This window comes from Puntigrus tetrazona, unplaced genomic scaffold (assembly GCF_018831695.1).
Source record: "Puntigrus tetrazona isolate hp1 unplaced genomic scaffold, ASM1883169v1 S000000270, whole genome shotgun sequence".
NCBI lineage: Eukaryota > Metazoa > Chordata > Actinopteri > Cypriniformes > Cyprinidae > Puntigrus > Puntigrus tetrazona.
Window position 1 is genome coordinate 412931 of NW_025047932.1, and position 22285 is coordinate 435215.

Genomic DNA, 22285 nt, shown 5'->3' on the forward strand with positions numbered 1-22285 from the left:
GACAGGGCCATGGCTCTTGAAGCTGCAACGTGTCCACAGAGCATTGAGCAGGGTTTGATATGATGCCAGATGCTCTTCTCTCTCTCTGTTTCTCTCTCAGTAACATGTTGCATATGAAAGAGCTAATGGCTCACAGACTGACTCGTGTGTTCAGGCATGCAGTGGACATTTGCACAGATATTCATGTTATGCTGCTCTGTCTGGAACATTAAACATCCTTCTATATCTACTGTGTTTGTGTGCTGGTGACTTTGTAAAGAAGAGTAATGTCTTCTGTTTTCATTTTCATTTTAGTTAGCATTTTAGTCATTTTATTATATACATATATATATATATATATATATATATATATATATATATATATATATATATATATATATATATATATATATATATATATATATATATATATATATATTTTTATGTTTTAAGCTTTATTTTATCTATTTTTTAATTTGCTGTTTTAGTACTTCAACTTAAACTGAATGAAAATGAGAAATCTTGCCTTGTTGACTAGTTAAAATAAATAGATAAATAAATATTTGTCCTTTTTTTCAGGTTTTTTTATTATTAAATTAATATAAAAATGTTTATATATATATATATATATATATATATATATATATATATATATATATATATATATATATATATATATAAAAATAAATAAAAAGTCTTTGTTATTAACTTTATTCATCGACTCCAAGTTCTTTACTATAATGCAATAATGCGAAAATGATCTATGCTTTAAATTATTAAGCTAATAAACTTCAATCCAGAAAGGTTCAGTTGAGCTTGTATGGCCATGTTTAATATTTCATATTTCACTCAAAAATGAAACGTTTGTCATCGTTTACTTAATATCATTCAGCATAAATAATCAAACAAGTAAAAATCGATTTTCATTGTGTGCTTGATGTTTGAGGGAAATCTCACTTAATGACTTTCTTTTTATCTGTGAAATGCAAAAAGGTACGTTTTAAAACAGGATGTTTTTTAAATATTTTTTTTGCGTTTCACCCAAAATGACATTTCTGTTATCATTCTCTCACTAAACGACTGTCTTTTTATCAGAAGACAACGCTGGGTTTCAAAACGAGACTTTTTCTTAACGTGCATGACTTCTTTATGGGTCAAAAGGATCCCTTTTTCTTTTATGCCATTAAGATATTCAGTAAAGATACTTCGCACACCTCCTATCGTAAATATATTAAAGCTTCATTTCTGCATTGACTTTCTCAATATTCAGACTTTTTTGCTCTCAGACAGTCAACAATCCGATATTCTCCGATCCTAACGCACCGGGCATCAATGGAAAGATGATTTATTGTAGAAATCTCAGTTTAAAACCAAAGCCTTCAGGGTCACCATCATATAACCGAACGACAGAACCTGATCCTCCTGAAACCAAAGGCCACGCGTGACCGCAGAGACGACCCAGAGACCCACGACATCTCCAACCCCTGACACGCTTCTGCTCCGTGTTTCAGAGTGTCCACGTCGGAGCAGGCTCTAAATAGTTTGACATGTTCGAAGGCGGCCCTTGGTTTTTTGGCAGAAGGAGGGACTGGCTTTGTCTTGAACATGCAGCAGATATCTGGAGCGCTCAGCACCTCCCCACGAGCCCGTGGTATAAAAGCCAGGGTCACACATTTGTTTAGGCAGTAGGGAGTTTCTGCTAGGGTCTGGATTGGAGTTACACAGACCGGACCCTACGTGTATGATTGAGCACAAAACAGGATTCCCCTTGCCTCAAAGAGTCTACATGTCTAATATTTAGACATGTTCAGCTTTGTGGATATCCGGTTAGGGCTGCTGCTCGCCGCGGCGGTCCTCGTGGTCAGAGGACAAGGAGAGGATGATAGTGAGTATATGATTTTTACTCCTGCTTTTGCACAGATGCTTGTCTGAAGGAGGAGAGCCTCGGAAGGGGATTTTCACTGGGCTTGTTTGCAAGCGACCTGCGATCTAAAAGTTTCGGGAACGACTCGAGGAGGAAAAAGCTGCCTTTTCTTCTTATTTTTAATTTTTTTTACACTCCTAGAAATGTTAACTTTTTCCATCTCGCGGAAATGTTCGCTGCGCATGCGCACTGCGCGATGTCCCGAAGCGAAGGATGCGCTGAAGGCGAAACGCGACGCGGACGAGACAAACAGAGAGAGAGAGCTTAATATCACGCTTTCTTCTCGTCGTTTTATGCTCTGTCGTGCTGTTTAGCGCTTTGTTAACTGGATATAACCGCTCGCCTGAGGATTACGCCGATCCATCTCTCGACGTTTTGGGCAGTTTTAGCCTGCTCAAATGTTACCATAAGTAATCATTTTCGAGTTACAGAACGCATTTTGCTTGATAGGGGATAACTTCTCGTTTCAATTAGTCGCGAGCCCTCGGGGCGTGACGGCGCTTCTCGCGCGACTCTGGCGCCTCCCCGCGGCGGGCCTCGGTACTGCATGCGTGTAAAACAGGACGGGATGCAGGCCTTTCCTCATCATCCTTGTGCACCACGCCCCATTAGGCCATTAGAGCTTCATATTTATAAAATACTGAATAAACAATAAGTAAACAGTCAATGCAGTGCCATTATGCGTTGTTATAATCATCTCTGCACGTGCCATTTTTGCTCTTTTCGTGCTTAAAGAGCCACGCTCATTCTCTGGAACGACACATTCGAAATGGTTCGATGTTTAGTTTGGGACCAATTTAGGTCGAGTCGGATTAGTTTACTTTTGTGGAGACGGGTGTGAGTGAGTGTTCTGTGCTAACGCCGCTTTGTCGTCCTCACAGTCTCATTCGGTAGCTGCACGTTGGACGGTCAGAATTACAACGACAAGGATGTTTGGAAGCCCGAGCCGTGCCAGATCTGCGTCTGCGACAGCGGCACGGTCATGTGCGACGAGGTGATCTGCGAGGATACATCAGACTGTGCCAATCCAGAGATTCCCGACGGAGAATGCTGCCCCATCTGCCCCGACGGTACAGAAGCGCTCAATCTGGCGCCCTCTAGTGGAAATACCTCTCACTGGCCCCAGGCCCCTGAGGACTTTCTGCCCTCGCTCACGCTGTTACACGGGACAGAGCGATCACGGATTTGGCTTTTTGATCACATTTTTTTACACTTTCTAATTTGAAATAGCCTCTGAACGCTGTGTAAAGCATATCGTATTCTGTACCCTGTAAAGTGACTTCTGATCTTTTGAGCACCGGTGGAACTATTAATGTCTGTCAGTCATTTAAAGGGGTAGCTCCCTATTTTTCTATTTCTGAATCAGTCCTCTGAGTCCTTACATATATACATATCTATATGATTTAACTGAGCCCATTTAGGTTCTGAAATATATTTGTATTTTATTCCGTAGATGCATACATTACGACCGATAGTCCAGTTACTGGTCCTCAGGTTAGTGCATCTCATTTTATTTGTGTGTGTTTACAATTCTAATGCAACTCAGATTGCTTTAAATAATCCAAAATGTATGCATACACACACACACACACATATATATATACATATTACTTGAGTAACTTATTAATAAATTAAATTAGTACTTTTCACACTGTGTAAGACATATACATCACACCATATATAAATGTAGATGATCTAATAATAATAACATGATTATTATGTTTACATTGATGTAGAGTGTCTTATATTTCTCATTCTTTCATTTTTAGGGTCCAGTTGGAGATCCAGTGAGTATTTATTCATGAACGAGCTGCTTATTGTTATCATTGTGATGTATTTATATGTCATCTAGTTTTTCGAGTTAGTCTGCTATGATTAAAAAAAAGAGACTGAAGTCTGCAGGAGACAAAAACGTTGCATCGCTGTGAAATTCTGCTGCAAATGGAAATAATTAGCGTGATTTATGGGGCACTGGAGGCTTTTAACCTGCTGACCTCTAATTGTCCCACTGACCTTTGACCTCTGTCAGCTTACATGCAATATGAAAGAAAAAGATGGTTTGAGCCTTCATATGCGAGGCGTTCAGTGTTTCTGAGTTGTTCTGCTGTGTTTGTGTGAAGGGTCCTGCAGGGCCTCCCGGCAGAGACGGTACTCCCGGAGAAGACGGGCTCCCCGGACCCCCCGGTCCTCCTGGAACCTCCGGCCTCGGCGGCGGAGTAAGCAGCTCACGATACTATCACGCTGACCCCGGGTCACAAACAGAAATCTATACGCATGGGTCATTGCCTTCAAAAAAATCAAAATCAAACAAATAACTGAGATTTAGCAAAAGTCATTTTATTTTATTATGTCATTTTTTATTAATTAATTTTTAACTGCATGAAGTATTTAATTTAATTTAATTTAAATTAATTTTTATTTTATTTTATTTTATTTTATTTTATTTTATTTTATTTTATTTTATTTTATTATTTTAACCGGAAGCCTGTTTTTCTAAAGTTCAGTACCAGCTGAAGTGAACAGCTCCTGTCCTGAGGACTGAAAGCTCTATTAAAACAAAACAGCTGTGTTTTAAGGCTTTGACTTCTCTTAGGTGCATGTAAGAGCTGATTATATTAAAAGGAAAGTATTTCTGTAGTGAAGATCAATCCTCAGAAAGCTCTCTCTCTGCTTCTTGCAGTCTTTCCTCTCCCAGATGGCTTACGGCAGTGATAAATCCAGTGGCCCCGCTCTCCCCGGGCCCCCAGTGAGTTGCTTCTCCTTCAAGAACATTCACAGAATTCACTCTCTGCACGTTTATCATCCCTCGCTTTTCTTACACGTATATCTGTGATGGAACCAGCTCAAACATTCGATGCACTTTTACTGGACTCCGGTCGAACTGCACCGAACATGTTGCATGTTATACCAAGAGCTAAGCTTTTTTTTTACGTGTATGTTTTTCCTCCCTTTTAGGGCCCCATGGGTCCCCGTGGCCTCCCTGGATCTGCAGGTTCACCCGTACGTCTATTTCTAGTGTTTTCTCTGATGCAAAGCATTGCAATCAGCTATCGGTTTAATTTTCATACGTCTGATATATAACTCCGTCTGTCTGCATTGGTCTCAGGGCCCTCAGGGATTCACCGGCCCCGCAGGCGAGCCCGGAGAGCCCGGTGCTCCTGTGAGTTTCTTCTGCATATACTCAGTGTTCAGTCTCACTTAATGCTACATCCAAAGCACGCGTGTTGGTGATTATCGTTCTGATGTTTGCAGGGCCCGATGGGTTCTCGCGGCCCCGCTGGTCCTCCTGGAAAGAACGGAGAAGATGTGAGTTGTATTTTCTTCGCTGTTTAACGCGGCTGTGAGCGTCTTCTGATCTCTCTCCCGCTCTTCTTCAGGGTGAAGCTGGTAAAGCCGGGCGTCCTGGAGAGCGCGGAGCCGCCGGGCCCCAGGTGTGTTTCGCTCATGCACGCTTTCATCATAAACACAGCAGAGATCACAGACACGGCTTAGAGAGCCTCCGGCGAGAGTACAAGGAGACGAGATGCAACGAAGGCACTTTAAACACTCGTTCTTTGCCGTGCAACGAGACTCAATTAATCATCATAATTATATTCTCTTGTTTGATTGACAGGGTGCTCGTGGATTCCCAGGAACCCCTGGACTCCCCGGCATCAAGGGACACAGAGTGAGTATTACAGCACAGAACTATACCTTCTACATTACTAAATGTTTCTATAAATATTTTTTTGTTTTGTGTGTAATATTGCTTTAAAAAAATAAATAAATAAAATATATATATATATATATATATATATATATATATTTTTTTTTTTTTTTTTTTTATATATATATATATATATATATATATATATATATATATATATATATATATATATATAGTTTAAATATCTTTTCTTTAGCATTTTATTATGTTTTATATATGTCTTCATTAATATTCCACCTATGTTTTTCAGTTTTGTGTGCAGTAATGCTTGGGAAAAACACACACATATATTTTGTAGTATTAATATATAGGTATATTATTATTGCATGCTGTGTATAACTATTATATACTGCGTGGATATTTTATGTTTTTTAACATTTGACTGTTATTTTGTATTTTCATAGAATTAGATAAACGTGTTATTGTTTTATTAGCGTGCAATAATGCTCGGAAAAAAGATATAGATATATTTATTTCTTAAATGATTTTTGATAGTAATGTAATGTTTCCTATTTCCTCTATTTATGTAAACATTATCAGTCTATTACATGTAGAACTATTAGGACACTGCTGTATAATACGTTAAAGAAAATATTCATTATACACTTTAATATTATTTATAATTTTTTATAGAATTTGATATATTGTTTTTATATTTATTTAATCGATATATATTTTCATATTTTATTTAACATTTTTTTTCTATATTTATTAATTGCTATTAGCCTCGCTTGGATATATATATATGTATATAGAAGTGCTTCTTGTTTTCTCAGTGACGTGACGTTCTCTCTCTCCTCTCAGGGTTTCTCTGGTCTAGATGGAGCTAAAGGAGACACTGGACCTGCTGGACCTAAGGTTAGAGCCGATCTCTCTCATGAATGCAGGTCTGATGAGTCTCTAGTGTAGTTTCCCTGATGATGATGATGATGATGATGGTGTGTGTCTCTGATCTCAGGGAGAGCCTGGTGTTCCCGGAGAGAGCGGCATCGCTGGAGCCATGGTGAGTGTCTCTGGATGGGCTTGAAAGTCCACGTGAAGCTCTTCAGAGTGAAGGCCGTCTTCTCACGCTGTCTGCTTGTTTCAGGGTCCTCGTGGTTTGCCCGGTGAGAGAGGTCGCCCCGGTCCTCCCGGTCCTTCTGTAAGTTTATAACCTAAAAACTAGAAAAGCCGATTAACACGGGACTCCTCAGAAGCTAACTCAGTCCTGGAGTCGTGAAGAAGCTGATCGTGGTGTCTTCTTGTTTTCTGCAGGGTGCACGTGGTAATGATGGAAACACCGGCGCTGCTGGACCTCCTGTAAGTCCCTCTTCACAGCGTACAGCACGTATTGATCTAAACGGTCAGTTATACACACTCTTAACTACAGCGAGGCCACAGAAGAAAGAGTTTAGGTTGCACAAAGAAGCATCTTTATAATCTGAAGGAGCTTCTTTTGCCTCAAAGAAAGGTTCTACGGATGGTAAAGTTACTTATAGATAATTGTGAGGATTATTATTTTTTATGGTGTGACTCATATCTCCGAAGTGTCTCCTTTGTAAAACTGCTTAGTTTAATGGAGTACGTTTATATTTTTTGTGTTGCTTATTGTTGGATGCTATTGTGCATGTTGTTGTGGCACCTGATGAATAAAATGCATTATTATTATTATTATTATTATTACTGAAGCTCTTCTTATGTCTCTGCTCTGTTAGGGACCCACCGGCCCCGCTGGCCCTCCTGGATTCCCTGGCGGTGCTGGTGCTAAGGTACAAACACAATATAATGAATTATAATGCTTTCAAAGCAAAGATTATTTCACACGCCCGAATGTTGTGCCAATATACCACACTGAGCTAGTTCATTAAAGCAGCTGGAGATCCTCTGACAGGCCTGTGCTTTGGTCTTGTCTTCTGCAGGGAGAAACCGGCCCCGCTGGAGGCCGTGGTTCAGAGGGACCCCAAGGAGCCCGCGGAGAGCCGGGTAACCCTGGACCGCTGGAGCTGCTGGTTCTGCTGTGAGTCTTTACAGCGCTCTTCATCTGCTAGAAAACATCTGCGCTTGGATGATGAACGGTTTACTTAGCGTTATTAGAAATGCCGTAAAGGCACATATTGTGAAAAGCACTGCTGAAGAGATTAAATTGATAAAAATGCTTGTATTAAACGTATGAAAGATGCAAAACTTGAATAATACGCAAAACAAAGTGTGAGTATGTTTCTTGAGATATAGTAACTGATAAGCTGCTGCTGAATGTGATGTAGAAACTGAAAAAAAATTCTGCAAAGCTGCAAAGAAATTAATTTAAGAAATAATTGAGTTTTCTTGCCATTGCGCAGGGACCTCCTGGTGCTGATGGTTCTGCTGGTGCTAAAGGATCTCCTGTAAGTACACACACACACACACACACACACACACACACACACACACACACACACACACACACACACACACACACACACACACACACACACACACACACACCACACACACACACACACACGTCTCTGCTTGGGTTCGTTGGTTTGATTGCTCTGCTGCTGTTTTGTAGGGTGCTGCTGGTATTGCTGGTGCTCCTGGTTTCCCAGGATCTCGTGGACCTGCTGGACCCCCGGGCCCTTCTGGAGCCCCTGGCCCCAAGGGAAACAATGTGTGTAAACTGCATTTTATCAGTATGATAAGTGTAGTTAAGTCAGTGCTTTCAGGACATCATTTTTGCAGCCTTCAGTTTATCTGAAACCGAGGTTACAGATGCAGCGATCGTTTAAAAACCGATTAACGTTCTTTTCACTCAAAAATGAACATTTACTCAAAAAATACAATGGAATTGTTTGCTTCCCAAAATTCTTCAAAATATATTTTTTAGAAGTAAGAAATGCTTTCGGGAGTAAATACATGATGCTAGCACTTTAATTAAAAGCTTTTATGCATAATGCATTATTAATGTTATTAGAGAGCGTAATGCATTATTTATACTGTGCATTGTAATACATTTTTTTTAAATCGTATTTAAAATGCATTGTGTAATAACGCCTTCATAAATGTTAGAATGCATTAACTGCGCTTACATTTATTACATGTATTACTTTTATGATGCATTATGCATACATTATAATATAATTATACCTCACATTTGCATCAGGTAGAATCTGACGAATGAAGCATGACGGACTGAGATTAGAAATGTTTTTTTTATTTCCAGCTGAAAACTACTTTCTATAAGGCATCATTCCTAAATGCTTTAGTAAAGTGCTAAACCCGTTCTTTCGTTTCCAGGGCGATCCCGGAGCCCAAGGCCCCAAGGGAGAGGCCGGTCCTAAGGGAGAACCTGTAAGTCTATGAGACGGTCTCCTGATGTTCACAGAGAGCTCCGCTGTGATAGTAATAGCTGCTGTTTTCTGTCCCAGGGCCCCGTTGGACCCCAGGGCCTGGCCGGACCCTCTGGTGAAGAAGGCAAGCGAGGAGCTCGTGGTGAGCCCGGTGGAGCCGGACCCGTCGGACCTCCCGGAGGCCGTGTAGGTGGAACTCACCGCTTTGATTCAGGCTGGCGTCGCTGTCCGCTTCTCTCTCATATTTTGTGTTTTTCTTTCTAAAGGGTGCCCCTGGCAATCGTGGTCTTCCTGGCAGCGACGGAGCTCCTGGACCCGGGGTAAGATTACTGAGCACTCTCCAAAATACAGACATTAATGTGCTTTTAGGGTCCGGAAGACTGAGACTGCTTTCACTTGATCAGAAAATACTGTCAAATATTGTTTTCGATTCAAATATATTTTCAATCAAATTTATACTTTTGACTTCAGTGCTGATTTTTCAGCATCACTCCTCCTGTACAAATCATTCTAATATTCTGATTTGCTGCTCGGAAACGTTTCTTATTTTAATCAGCGTTGAATGTTTTTGTGGAAACCGTGACACTTTAGTGTTTAAAAGGTTGGGGTTGGCACGTTTTAAGCAAAAAAAGAAAGAAAGAAATGAATGCTTTTATTCAAAAACTTTGCATTAAAGTTTACACAGATTTCTATTTCAAATAAATGCCGCTTGTTTGAACTTTCTATTTATCAAAACACCCTAAAGATACATAACCTGCAAAATATTAATCAAAAATATAAGAAAAAAATCTATTCAAATAGAACGCAGCCATTTTGAGTCATAATTATATCAATATTACTTTTTTTTGCTCTATTTTTGGTTTCAAAACATGCAACCTTGGTGAGCAAAATATGACCTATTTTCTTATTTATTGTTTATAAATAAAATTATTCATGCAGTTATTGACTCATTGATTTATAGATATATTTTGGTTTTTGATTATGTATTAAATGTCAATGCTTTGGCAATACTGAGCTATTAATGCCAAAAAAGCTTGCTTGGATTAAATTGAATTGAATTAAATGGAACTCTGAATCAAATCAGATTGAATCGAATCGAATCAAATCAAACCAAACTGACATTTTTTAAACAATAATAAATCTGAATGATTTTAAACATTTGTCCAGTAGTATATGTGTCAATTAACTGATTATAAGTCAAAAAATCTAAAATGTAATTTCTAGCTATAAATGTTCTTCTTACAGTGTAGTTTAAATCATATTGTATATATATATATTTTCACAAACACATACATTACTGAAGTCTTTAGCGCTGACCTGCAGACTCCGCTTTGAGAAGGAGCTCTCCAGGGTCCTGATTTCTTCTTGTGAATCACTAAAGCTGGCCCTTTAATCGCGTTTCAGGGGGCCCCTGGAGAGCGCGGAGCCAACGGAGCGATGGGACCTCAAGGAGCCACCGGAGAGGCTGGTCGCCCCGGAGAGGCAGGACTGCCTGGATCCAAGGTGACGCATAGCTTTAAGCTTCGTAGAAACATATTAGCAGCATAAAGAGTCTGTATTTCATAAATAACTTGACTGGTGCTGTAGGGTATGACCGGAGCCCCTGGAAGCCCTGGACCTGATGGCAAAGCTGGACCTTCTGTAAGTCCACTATTATATTTATAATTCACCTCTTTGGTGTTGTTTGTATGCGGTGTAAGACTCGTACATGAGATGTTGTGTTACAGTAGTGTGTGCTTCAATCTCTCTGACCCATAGGGTGCACCCGGTCAAGACGGCCGTCCTGGACCCCCGGGGCCCGCCGGATCTCGTGGAGCTCCTGGAGTGATGGGATTCCCTGGACCCAAGGGAGCTGATGTGAGTTACTGCATGAGCTTTCACGAGGCTTGCTGCATTGTTCTCTTCAAAAGCAGAAAGAATTCATGACATTGGTGTCTCTTCTTCTCAGGGCGAGGCTGGCAAAGCTGGCGAGAGAGGAGTTGCTGGACCCCCTGGAGCTTTGGTACGTGGAATATAAAACAGTTTCTGAGCTTCATGCGAGAGATCCTCCAGACGTTTGCTTGAATCCTGTGTGTTTCTGCAGGGCGCTCCTGGCAAGGATGGAGATATCGGTGCTCCTGGAGCTCCTGGACCTGCTGTACGTGTGTTTAAAACTCTCAAAGCCCAATACGACCTGGGTCCGCTCTACTGTGCTCTGATTTGTCCCTGTCTGTGATGTTTTAGGGCCCATCTGGAGAGAAGGGAGAGCAGGGGTCCGCCGGTCCTTCTGGATTCCAGGTGCGCTTTTCATCAGAGCTGTGATTAGCTGCTTATCTTTGGTTCAGTCGTTGGATGGAAGTTAAACCATCGCTGTTTATTCTCTCGCAGGGTCTGCCAGGACCACAGGGAGCCACCGGAGAGACGGGCAAACCTGGTGATCAGGTGCGTGATGTCTTTAACTTACATATCCTCTCTGCGTTCAATTAAACATGTTATATATGTGAGCCTGGAGCACAAACGCAGTCATAAGCAGAACAGACCAACTGTAGCAATAGCCAACTATGCACTGCAATCAGCGTATTTAGGCCAAAAATCATAAAGATGCACAGCAAATATTTTAAACTTAGTCATATGCATTGCTAAGAACTTCATTTGGACGACTTTAAAGGAGACTTTTTGCTCCAGATTTTCTAATAGTTGTATCTGAGACAAATATTGTCCTTTAAAAATTCACTTTTACGGCTGGTTTTGTGGTCCTGGGTCATACCTGGTTTCATGATCTCTACACAGTGCCGTTTTTTTCTTATTTCTTATGTTCACTGTTTAACAGGGTGTTCCTGGTGAAGTTGGTCCTCATGGTCCTTCTGGTCCAAGAGTGAGTATCTCCTCCCTAAAAAATCTCAGTCAACCCTTAATATTCACCCACTGCACCTTTTAAACTAGAACCATTGTATTAATAGAACAGGAATTAGAGTTTCTTCTGATATAATTGTGCTTATGCTGCCAAAAATGTCCTTGGAGTAAAATGAAATTATTGATAGACAAAATGAGCATTTTTAATTTTCCATGAATTGTAATACATCCCCATACATTTATATTAACTCGTATGAAGAAATAATCTATGCAAAATGGGTATATTTTTTAGTCAGAAAAAAAATTCCAACATATTTAGGAGACCTGAGAAGAGCCTGGTTTATTTATTAAAGCCATTTGTAAAAGTTATACAATCCAAGCAAACAAAATTCCTTTTTAAAAAGTAATATATATTTTTATCTTAATATTAACCTGTATTGACCTGCTTGGAATTTTTTTATTTAATTTAATTTAATTTTTTATTACATTTTAAATAAAAAAAGAAAGATATCAATATATAATATGTGCTGTGTTATATATGTGTTATATATCCCAGAGAGTGATGTAAATATATATCTCACACAGGGTGACAGAGGTTTCCCCGGAGAGCGTGGTAGTAATGGACCCGCTGGCCCCACCGGTCCTCGAGGGGCCCCTGGTTCTCCTGGTAGTGATGGTGCTAAGGTAAGAATCCCAGTTCGATGTCATCACGTCTCAGGATCGTGATTCGAGAAACGATTGACCTCCGTCTGCGTTCATGTGTGTTTAGGGAGAGCCCGGAGCCGCCGGGGCCACTGGTGGTGTGGGGCCCGCTGGACTGCAGGGAATGCCCGGAGAGCGCGGCGCCGGAGGCATGCCTGGAGCCAGAGGAGAGCGAGTAAGACATTATCACCAAAACATTCATAATCTTCCTCGACTTCTGAGCAAGCACTTATTACAGAGAATATATGGGACCCATATAACCATAAGGGTCCATTTTTATGAAACTGAGACTTATACATCATATATCTCTAAGCTCAACGTTTACAAACACGGTCATCAAAGTGTACTTTTTATATGACTGTACATAATATTATATTATGATACTATATGCAAGCAGTTTAAAAAAATATATTCATACACTATGTATCAAATGGAAATGATGCTGTGGGGCTGATGATGTCATATCCTCTTTAGGGTGACGCTGGACCCAAGGGCCCTGATGGAGCTGCAGGTAAGGATGGCCTGCGTGGAATGACCGGCCCCATTGGACCTTCTGGACCTTCTGGTGCTCCTGGTGAGAAGGTAAGAAGATGATTAGCACTGAAACACTGTATTCCTGCTTTACCTAAGCTCTTTTTCAGCTCTAAATCCTAACTTCCTAACTGTTTCAGGGAGAGTCTGGTGCTGTTGGACCCGCAGGAGTGACCGGTCCCCGTGGAGCCCCCGTAAGTTATAATGCAATCATTAATAATGCAAGACCACTCAATAACCTCACTGAACCAAAAAAAAAATACAAATTTTAAGAAATACATAATGCAAGCAAAACGGTTGCACGGAATTAAAATTTTGGGTAACACTTTATTTCTCTGAAATAGTAGCACATATAACTAGAATGTAGCTATTTATTAGGAATAATTAGCCATATATTAATGACTTATTCTACAAGATCTAATCCTACCCGATACCTACATTTAAAAACTACCTTACTAACTATTAATTAGCAGCAAATTAGTCATTTATTGAGGGATAAGTCATAGGTAATGGTGAATGGTGAATGGTAAATGATTTTTTACGTTATTTGGACTGCATTAGTATTATATGTGTTTTAATGTGTGTGTGTGTGTGTGTGTTCTCAGGGCGAGCGTGGAGAGGGCGGTCCTCCTGGACCTGCTGGTTTTGCTGGACCTCCTGTGAGTATACCGGTCTCGGTCAGTTCTCGTTCTCTGGTACTGACCCGCACTGAGCTGAAGCTCCTCTGTTCTCCGCGCAGGGTGCTAACGGACAGCCCGGTGCTAAGGGAGAGACCGGTGACTCCGGACCCAAGGGTGATGCTGGAGCTCCTGGACCCGCTGGCCCCGTGGGAGCCGCCGGCCCTCAGGTGAAGTCACATCTATACCGCTCTGCTGTACATACAGTATAAAAGATCCTTCACTTACTGTCTGCTGTTGTGTTTGACAGGGACCTGCTGGTGCTACTGGAGCTAAAGGAGCTCGTGGTGGTGCTGGACCTCCTGTAAGAGCCTATAATATCAGTCATTAATTACAAAACACAAAAAGACACAATATTTTAAATATGTAGCAGTACTTGTTGGTGTTTCAGGGTGTGTTTGTGTATTGATAGGGTGCTACTGGATTCCCTGGAGCTGCTGGACGAGTCGGACCTCCCGGTCCTTCTGTGAGTAAACTTCATTGGAAACCAGCTGTTTCAAAGCAGAAACATTAAAATTAACTTCCACAAATTCTTTCAAAGTATCTTTCATCTGTGAACTGTGAACATGCAAATGCAGTTAAATTATTGAATATATATATTATATATATATATTAAAGTATTAAAGTGACTTATGTGGTTAGGAAAGGTTCATATTTCGTTTTTTGGGAGTCTCCAACAATAGGCTGCATGTTTTTTATTATATGCATTTATTTACTCAACGACTCCCAAACGATAGATTCATTGACTCCTCCAGTGACTGGTTGATTTCATTTTAAGCAGTGTTTGAGAGCTTTTAACACTCTTAAAGTAGCACCTAGTGGCGAAGAACGAATCTGCATTTTCCTTCAGACCAATGTGAAAACACTAAAAAAGATGGGAAATAGGCTAATGTTCCATTTTTAAAAAGCGACTCGTTTCAGAGTCGGCTCTTTCTTCCCAGAGAGACAATAACTTTAGAACCGGTGCGCTTTCAGGATATTTTCATTCACTTAGAGCTTGAAAAATCACTTTTGAATATTAGGGGCATTAGATATTATATTAAATATTAACTCAAAATCGAAGGGTCTGAACAGCTGATTTCATTGCATTTCTTCTGTGCTGCTCAGGGTGCTACAGGACCCCCAGGCCCCACCGGTGGTGCTGGTAAAGAAGGACAGAGAGGAGCCCGTGGTGAGCGGGGCCCCGCAGGTCGCCCTGGAGAGGCCGGAGCCGCTGGACCCGCAGGACCCTCCGGAGAGAAGGGTAGCGTTGGCCCCGATGGCCCTGCTGTAAGTCATCGAGACACAAACACGTCCCCATCAGCTCAGATACACGACTCGTGAGCTGCAGAGTAATCCTGTCTGGTGTTTAGGGCCCCGCTGGTGCTCCTGGACCTCCTGGTGTTATTGGATCTCGTGGTATTGTCGGTCTTCCCGGACAAAGAGGAGAGAGAGGATTCGGTGGTCTCCCCGGACCTTCTGTAAGTGATGCTATCAAAAATGCTGTATAAAACTTGAAGAATGAAAACTTCTGTAAACCTTGCTTTAGTTGTCCCGCTTCACCGCACTTCTTCATCTCTTCAGGGAGAGCCAGGTAAGCAGGGACCCACTGGGCCTTTGGGAGAGCGCGGGCCCCCGGGACCCATGGGCCCTCCTGGACTGGGTGGAGCTCCCGGTGAAGCTGGTCGTGAGGTGAGTGAACTACACCGGTCTGGAGAGCTTTCTTTAACTAAAACCCGCTGCATTCACGAGTCATTTGTGTCGCTCGTCTCTGCAGGGTAACGCTGGACATGATGGAGCTCCTGGCCGTGACGGTCCTCCTGGACCTAAGGTGAGCAGATATCTTCTTCATAAGATACACTTTTAACTGCCACTAACTGCTTATTGTTAATTAGTAATGCAACATGAACACAAGCACTAGAATCTAAATAAATATTGTTAAAACTGATAAACGGTAGTCATTATCATCCTATAAACGAATGCATGTGCTGTAAATATGTTAAAAGTGGTTTCAGTGTGAAAGAGCACTTCTCTGTTTTCTGTAGGGAGACCGCGGTGAGACGGGCAACTCTGGCCCTCCTGGGGCCCCTGGGGCTCCCGGTGCTCCTGGCCCCATGGGTCCATCAGGCAAGACTGGAGATCGTGGAGAGGCTGTGAGTCTCCATACGACTTTCCAAACAGTTTTTAAACCGAACAGATAAATGTAACGCATTCATGCCGACAGGCGGCGCTATATAAGTGTGTTTTCATTTTAATTGTAAACTTTTAATAGTGTTTTATTATAGTCTTAATGTTTTTGTTTATTCGGCATTGCACTTTTTCATTTAGTGAGACTAAAGGAGATTCGAAATATAGCTTTGGCAACCAACAAAAACTAAACAAAAAGCATGTTTTCGATGCTTTATTTAAATGAAGTGCCCAGTTGTTTTAAATATTGAAGATATTAATCGGTATATTAGAAGGATTTCTGAAGACTGAAGTAATGATGCAGAAATAAATAGTAAAAATATTTCACAGTATTAATGATTTAGCAGTGTTTTGAATGGAATAAATGCAGGCCTGCTGAGCAGAAGAGGTGTATTAAAGAAAATAAAACGTTTTGACGTGAAGTGAAAGTAGCTTTGAGAACGAGCTCAAAAAATGAACATGCTTTTTATGTCTTATTTTATTTCAAGTATGGTTTTAGTTGAAAACCCTACACTATAATATTCAAAGCTATAATTCATAACTATAATTATGCTGATTTATCTCATGCTCATGTGGATGTTTAACGGTTTCGCTTCTCTTCCCAGGGTCCCGCTGGTCCTGCTGGTCCCGGCGGTCCTGCTGGTGCTCGTGGTGCTCTAGTATGAATTTATCTTCTTTTAAATCAGTTCTTTGGCTTGTTTCTGGATCTTCAGGCAGTCTGATGGTTGTGCTGTCTGTCACGCAGGGTCCTGCTGGTCCTCGAGGAGATAAGGGAGAAGCTGGAGAGGCCGGAGAGAGAGGCATGAAGGGACACCGTGGCTTCTCTGGAATGGCTGGAGTACCTGGACCTCCTGTGAGTCGATCCGAACATCCAGATCTTCTGCAAACTCCTTCACAAACACTCACAACAAGAGGCTTACTCGAGTGTATTTCTCAATGTTTTTAGGGACCTCCTGGTGACCAAGGACCCGCCGGACCATCTGGCCCTGCTGGACCTCGTGTAAGTAGCACATGGGTTTTATATCAAGTCTAATTGATATCCAGGACAGTGAAAGACTAAAGGAGATGTTTGGCAGAATGTGCACGCTGCTCTTTTCCATACAGCATACGGTGACTCCAAAAACATCGATTCGCATTTTTACAATACAATATTGCTTCGCAAATTTCAAGAGTCAATTAATCTAGCATGTTTTTAGTTTTTAACGTTGTCGCGTCTGTCGTATTCAATAAGTTTTGTAATTTGCTATTTTTAATACGATGCAAAGTCTCCCATTTCAGATTCGTACCATTTTATTATTCCAACTATACACAAAATACTGTTTTCTATGCCATGTAACATATATGTTTGAATAAATCTGTCAAGCCAGCATTTAAGTTTCACAAAAACAAAATGGAGTTGAAATATAATGTCATATAAAAAAACTTCGGTTCATTTTAACCTTTAATATTATAGTGATGCAGTACCAGCTGACGATGTTGAACTAAAGGGAATCGAATCGAAAGCTTATGAGTCAGAATCAAATGGAGTCATGGACTTTGTGTCAAAACCCAGCCCTGAAAACTGGTTTCTAGTTGCACTTCTGTGAGTCATAAGAGTCAATTATCTGAAATAGAGATTTCCAGTCTTTCCACTGATGTCTGGTTTGTCGTGATCGGACAATATCTGGATGAGATACGACTATTTAAAATCTGGAATCTGAGGGAGCAAAAAAATCTAAATATTGAGAAAATCAGCTTCAAAGTTTTCCAAATGAAGTTCTTAGCCATGTATTTTACTAATCAGAACTTGATATATTTACAGTAGGAAATGTCTAAAACATCTTCATGGAACATAATCTTTACTTAATGTTCTAACGATTTTTGGCCTAAAAAGAAAAATGGATCATTTTGACCCATACAGTACATTGCTACTACAAATAGAGACTTAAGTTTTGTCGTCCAGTGAGAAGCAAACAAGAATTCTCAAATGTTTTTCTTCTGCTGATAGGGATCTTCTGGCTCCAACGGCGTGGCTGGTAAGGACGGTATGAATGGTTTGCCCGGACCCGTCGGACCTCCTGGACCCCGAGGACGCTCCGGAGAGATGGGACCTGCTGTAAGTCTGAAATCAGCACAGCTTTGCTGCTAAACCAAGCTTTTTATCTCCGTGTCTGACGGTGCTGTCTCTCGTCTCCAGGGTGCTCCTGGTCTTCCTGGACCCCCAGGTCCCCCCGGACCCTCAGGCATCGGCGAGCCGTTCCTGCCCATGCCTCAGGGCGAGAAGGGACCAGATCCCCTGCGCGGAGGCTACAGAGCCGACGACGCCAGCGTTCGTGACCGCGACGCCGAGGTGGACACCAGCCTGAAGTCTCTGAGCCAGAAGATCGAGAACATCCGCAGCCCCGAGGGAACCCAGAGCAACCCTGCCCGCATGTGCCGAGACCTGAGGATGTGCCACCCCGACTGGAAGAGCGGTCAGCAGCTGGACTGTCCCGGACACTAGTACTTCCAGCAGCTAGAAATCAGATTAGTTTGCTGTAGTGTAGGAAAGATCAGCTTATGTTCATTCATTCAGTGCTGGGGAAAGTAAGGTGTTACAATGTTGCGTTACTTACTAAAAACAGCAACTGATTCCGTTACTTAGTTACTTTTTTATGAAAGTAATGCATTGCGTTACTTTTGAGTAGATACTTTGAGAATACGTAAGAAACTGGAGTAACTTATTTGAACTTAAACTAAAGAGTAATGCGTTCCTCCACTAGTTCTTCTGGACTGAGTCCTTCATGACTGATGATGATCAGATCTCAGACATCTCACTGAATCCTTACAATTAAAGGCTAAATGGTTTCCTCCTGACACACTACAGCAGAAGACGACTGACTTCTTTAGCTGCTGAAAACACTAGTGTCCTAATCGCTGTATATTGTATTTACCGAAACTCTGAAACTCACTTGAACCTGTGTTTGCCGCTAGGCTCTTACTGGGTGGACCCTAACCAGGGCTCTCCTCTGGACGCCATCAAGGTCTTCTGTAACATGGAGACCGGAGAGACCTGCGTCAGCCCGTCTCAGAACACCATTCCCATGAAGAACTGGTACCAGAGCAAGAACATCCGGGAGAAGAAGCACGTCTGGTTCGGAGAGTCCATGCCCAACGGCTTCCAGGTACTTCAAGAGCTTACACTGAGAGAAATTATTTTAATGTCACATTTAAATGCAGTGTATGTTCACATACGAATACGTAAATGTGTGAAACCGCATCGGAAAAACTAACAAATAATAAATAAATCACATAAATGTGAATGTAAAATGTGCTTTACTATTTTCTAAAAATGAAGATTTTTATTTGATCTAGAAATAGTCCAGTATTTTATTTTAGAAAAGCTATGTTCATTTATTACAAATAAAAATATATATATATTAAAAATGCTTATGTTCAGAATGTAGATTTTTAGATTTTTAATAGCTAAATCAATTAATAGTTTTAATCATTTTTATTTAATTTAATCGCTTAAAACTTTAATTAATAAAGCAGAAAATAGTAAAAAAAAATTAAATTTTATTGAATACATTGCATGCATTTTAAAATGCATGTTTATGTGCACAGATTTACGTTTTATCTTATTTTAAAAAAACTATTATATATTAACATCTTGATTATTAAAAAATTAGACGATTTGATTCATGACCTGGAAGTATTAATATAAAAAGAAAAAACTCTTGAACGACTAAAACGAAGGTTGTCTTGCTTGCACTCGATCAGGAGACGCTTTGGTGAACTTGTTCTGTGTGTTGTGTGTAGTTCCAGTACGGCAGCGAGGGATCTGATCCAGAGGACGTCAACATCCAGCTGACCTTCATGCGTCTGATGTCCAACGAGGCTGCTCAGAACATCACCTACCACTGCAAGAACAGCATCGCCTACATGGACGAGAGCACAGGCAACCTGAAGAAGGCTCTGCTCCTGCAGGGCTCCAACGACATCGAGATCAGAGCCGAGGGAAACAGCCGCTTCACATACAGAGTCAGCGAGGACGGCTGCACGGTGAGCGCTCGCCAACACACCAGATGTCTGCTTTGTTAGGACACAGAGAAAAAAATTAATATTGACTCCTTGGCAATGCATGTTACCCGGATAATGACTTCTGGGTGAATGCAGAAAATAAACTTAAATGCAGAAGCACTGCCCCACAGTAAGATTTAACCATTAAATCCTTATCTAAAAAGATTTAAGTTAGAGTTAATACTAGATTAATTGCATCCAAGATAAATGTTTTTGCACTGTTTATATTTATTATCTACATACACACACACACACATATATATATATATATATATATATATATATATATATATATATATATATGTATTTAAGAAAATTATGTTATGTTTATATATTAAATCTATTTATATATAATACAAATTATACGATTTGGATACGTGTAAAGACAAGCAAATATTTTTTTAAATATTTACTGCATATGTGTGTATTTACATAAATACGTAATAAAGATACACAATAGATGCACATATATTATATAAAATAGCAAACTATTATTATTTTCATTCCGTAACACTGTTACACCTACTAGTTGCTTATTAGCATCCATAACACTACAATATTAGCCCTATTAGAGCTAATGAAGCACATATTAATGCCTTATTCTACATCTTTAGCTCTACTCAATGCATAAACAGTAATTGAAGAATTTGAGGAAAAAAGGAACAGTGAACACGTGCAGATCAGTTCAGATCCTTTTTAGCTTTCACTGCTGTGTTTGATGTGGTAGAATAAAGCTCGTGTTGGTCTCAGGAAGCGCTGAAATGTTAAACGTGTGTTTTCTCCGCAGTCACACACTGGCACATGGGGCAAGACAGTCATTGACTACAAGACAACGAAAACATCTCGTCTGCCGGTCGTTGATATCGCTCCTATGGACATTGGTGCTCCCGATCAGGAATTCGGTGTAGAAGTTGGCCCAGTCTGCTTCTTGTAAAAAAGAAAAATCTGGACATGACTTTGCTGTTTTTTTTCTAGCAGTCATCTTCGAGTCTTTTCCTGTTCATACCGAAAATAAAAAAGCCCGAACTCTCTTATTCGGCTGCAATCGCTCCATATGCTTAACCCTGAATCCCCGAGGACGGTGCGACTCCCAACAAAAAAAAAAGCCAAATTGAGGACCACTGCGTCGGCCAGCAGCGCCGTCACGGACACTTAGCGAGAATCCTTTGACAACAAGAAAATAATATATACGCCCCGCCCCCTTGAGTCCGAAGAAAAACGACCACCTGGTGACTTTTTGTGCCGTTTTTTTGATTTTTGACCACTGCTAAAGGACAATGAGAAACAAGCAAATGCTAATGTACCATTCTCTGGTGTTGAATAAATATGACAAACGACAGCCGAGTGTCTTGTTCCTTCCGAGTGAGAAACATCACAGTTAGCTCAATGGTACAACGTCATCTCGATATAAAGGCTACCTCAGGACGAAAACAGATGCTGGGGGGGAAGCCAGGGCGTTTTTTGTTTTTTTAATTCAAGCCAACGATTAGTACGAGTTCTGAAAAGGTGCTACTTGCTCTCCAGGTCCTGTGCGTGGTGTGTTTTGGTGCTGTCGCTCGCAGGGCCGTTTTGGTGCTAAATGTCAACCGAATGTCAATGTGATGCATCTCCTCAAAGTGTCTGGTAGATTTGCACTTAATCTGACGTGGTTTAAGTGGATGGACTGATTGCCGGTTCGTCTCGTTTTCCGTTTTTTCCCGGTCCCTGAGAAGTCTCATTTCTGTCTGTACGTTCCCGGTTTTATTTCCACTTTCAAAATGCAATGCACATCTCCTTTCTCTTCCCTGTTTTCGTTTGTTTGATTTGTTTTCAGTGAAAGGTTTCTCGTGCAAACTGAAAAGAGGCGGCAAAAAAGAAAAACCACAGAAGCGAAATAGACCCTATGGTTCCAACAACGGATCTGTACTTATTTTGTACATGTATAGTATTTCGAGATGTTTTTAATTATTTTGGATGTTGAAATAAAGCATGTTTATGTGGTCAACTGGACGCTGGATATGTGATCTTCTTGCCACGGCCTCGATGCCTTTCTCTAAGCGTGAATTAAACCAACCAAGATGCTTTCACTCAACTATCTTCATTTCTGCTTTATTCCCAGGGGGATGTGCGCGTGGATAAATCTGGAAAAATCTTCCTTTCTCAACATAAAAATAAAAAAAGCCTAATTAAATCTCAACATAAAAATAAGGCTTCTTTGACCGTTTATCATCACAGTCTAGCAAGAAAAAAACTTCTCTCAAATCAAACCAAAACTCAGTTTGCTGAGCAGATGCATCATGGCCTTCACAAAAGATGGCTTTTTTTAGTATTTAACTCAGAAAACCCTACATACAGTATGTGCACATTTAGAGGTTCATTCGTCATTTTAAGTGTTATTTCATGAAAAATAAATGCACACTTGTGGAGATAAAACTCTCAT

General features: G+C 40.8%; 1 protein-coding gene across 1 annotated transcript; it reads left to right on the plus strand.

Moving 5' to 3' along the window:
• Positions 1 to 1652: 1652 nt before the first annotated feature.
• On the plus strand, positions 1653 to 21205 carry col1a1b (collagen, type I, alpha 1b). Its single transcript, XM_043230926.1, is given in 52 exon segments — positions 1653 to 1864; positions 2785 to 2973; positions 3357 to 3397; positions 3673 to 3690; positions 4024 to 4119; positions 4584 to 4649; positions 4859 to 4903; positions 5010 to 5063; positions 5156 to 5209; positions 5281 to 5334; positions 5517 to 5570; positions 6414 to 6467; positions 6568 to 6612; positions 6697 to 6750; positions 6864 to 6908; positions 7304 to 7357; positions 7508 to 7583; positions 7586 to 7605; positions 7928 to 7972; positions 8140 to 8238; positions 8865 to 8918; positions 8996 to 9103; positions 9184 to 9237; positions 10322 to 10420; positions 10505 to 10558; positions 10676 to 10774; positions 10866 to 10919; positions 11001 to 11054; positions 11141 to 11194; positions 11285 to 11338; positions 11727 to 11771; positions 12335 to 12433; positions 12519 to 12626; positions 12926 to 13033; positions 13123 to 13176; positions 13588 to 13641; positions 13722 to 13829; positions 13910 to 13963; positions 14072 to 14125; positions 14767 to 14928; positions 15012 to 15119; positions 15223 to 15330; positions 15416 to 15469; positions 15684 to 15791; positions 16431 to 16484; positions 16571 to 16678; positions 16772 to 16825; positions 17813 to 17920; positions 18002 to 18278; positions 18778 to 18968; positions 19606 to 19848; positions 20654 to 21205. Coding segments are annotated over 52 exon segments (4335 nt in total). The 5' UTR covers positions 1653 to 1782; the 3' UTR covers positions 20801 to 21205.
• Positions 21206 to 22285: the final 1080 nt, after the last annotated feature.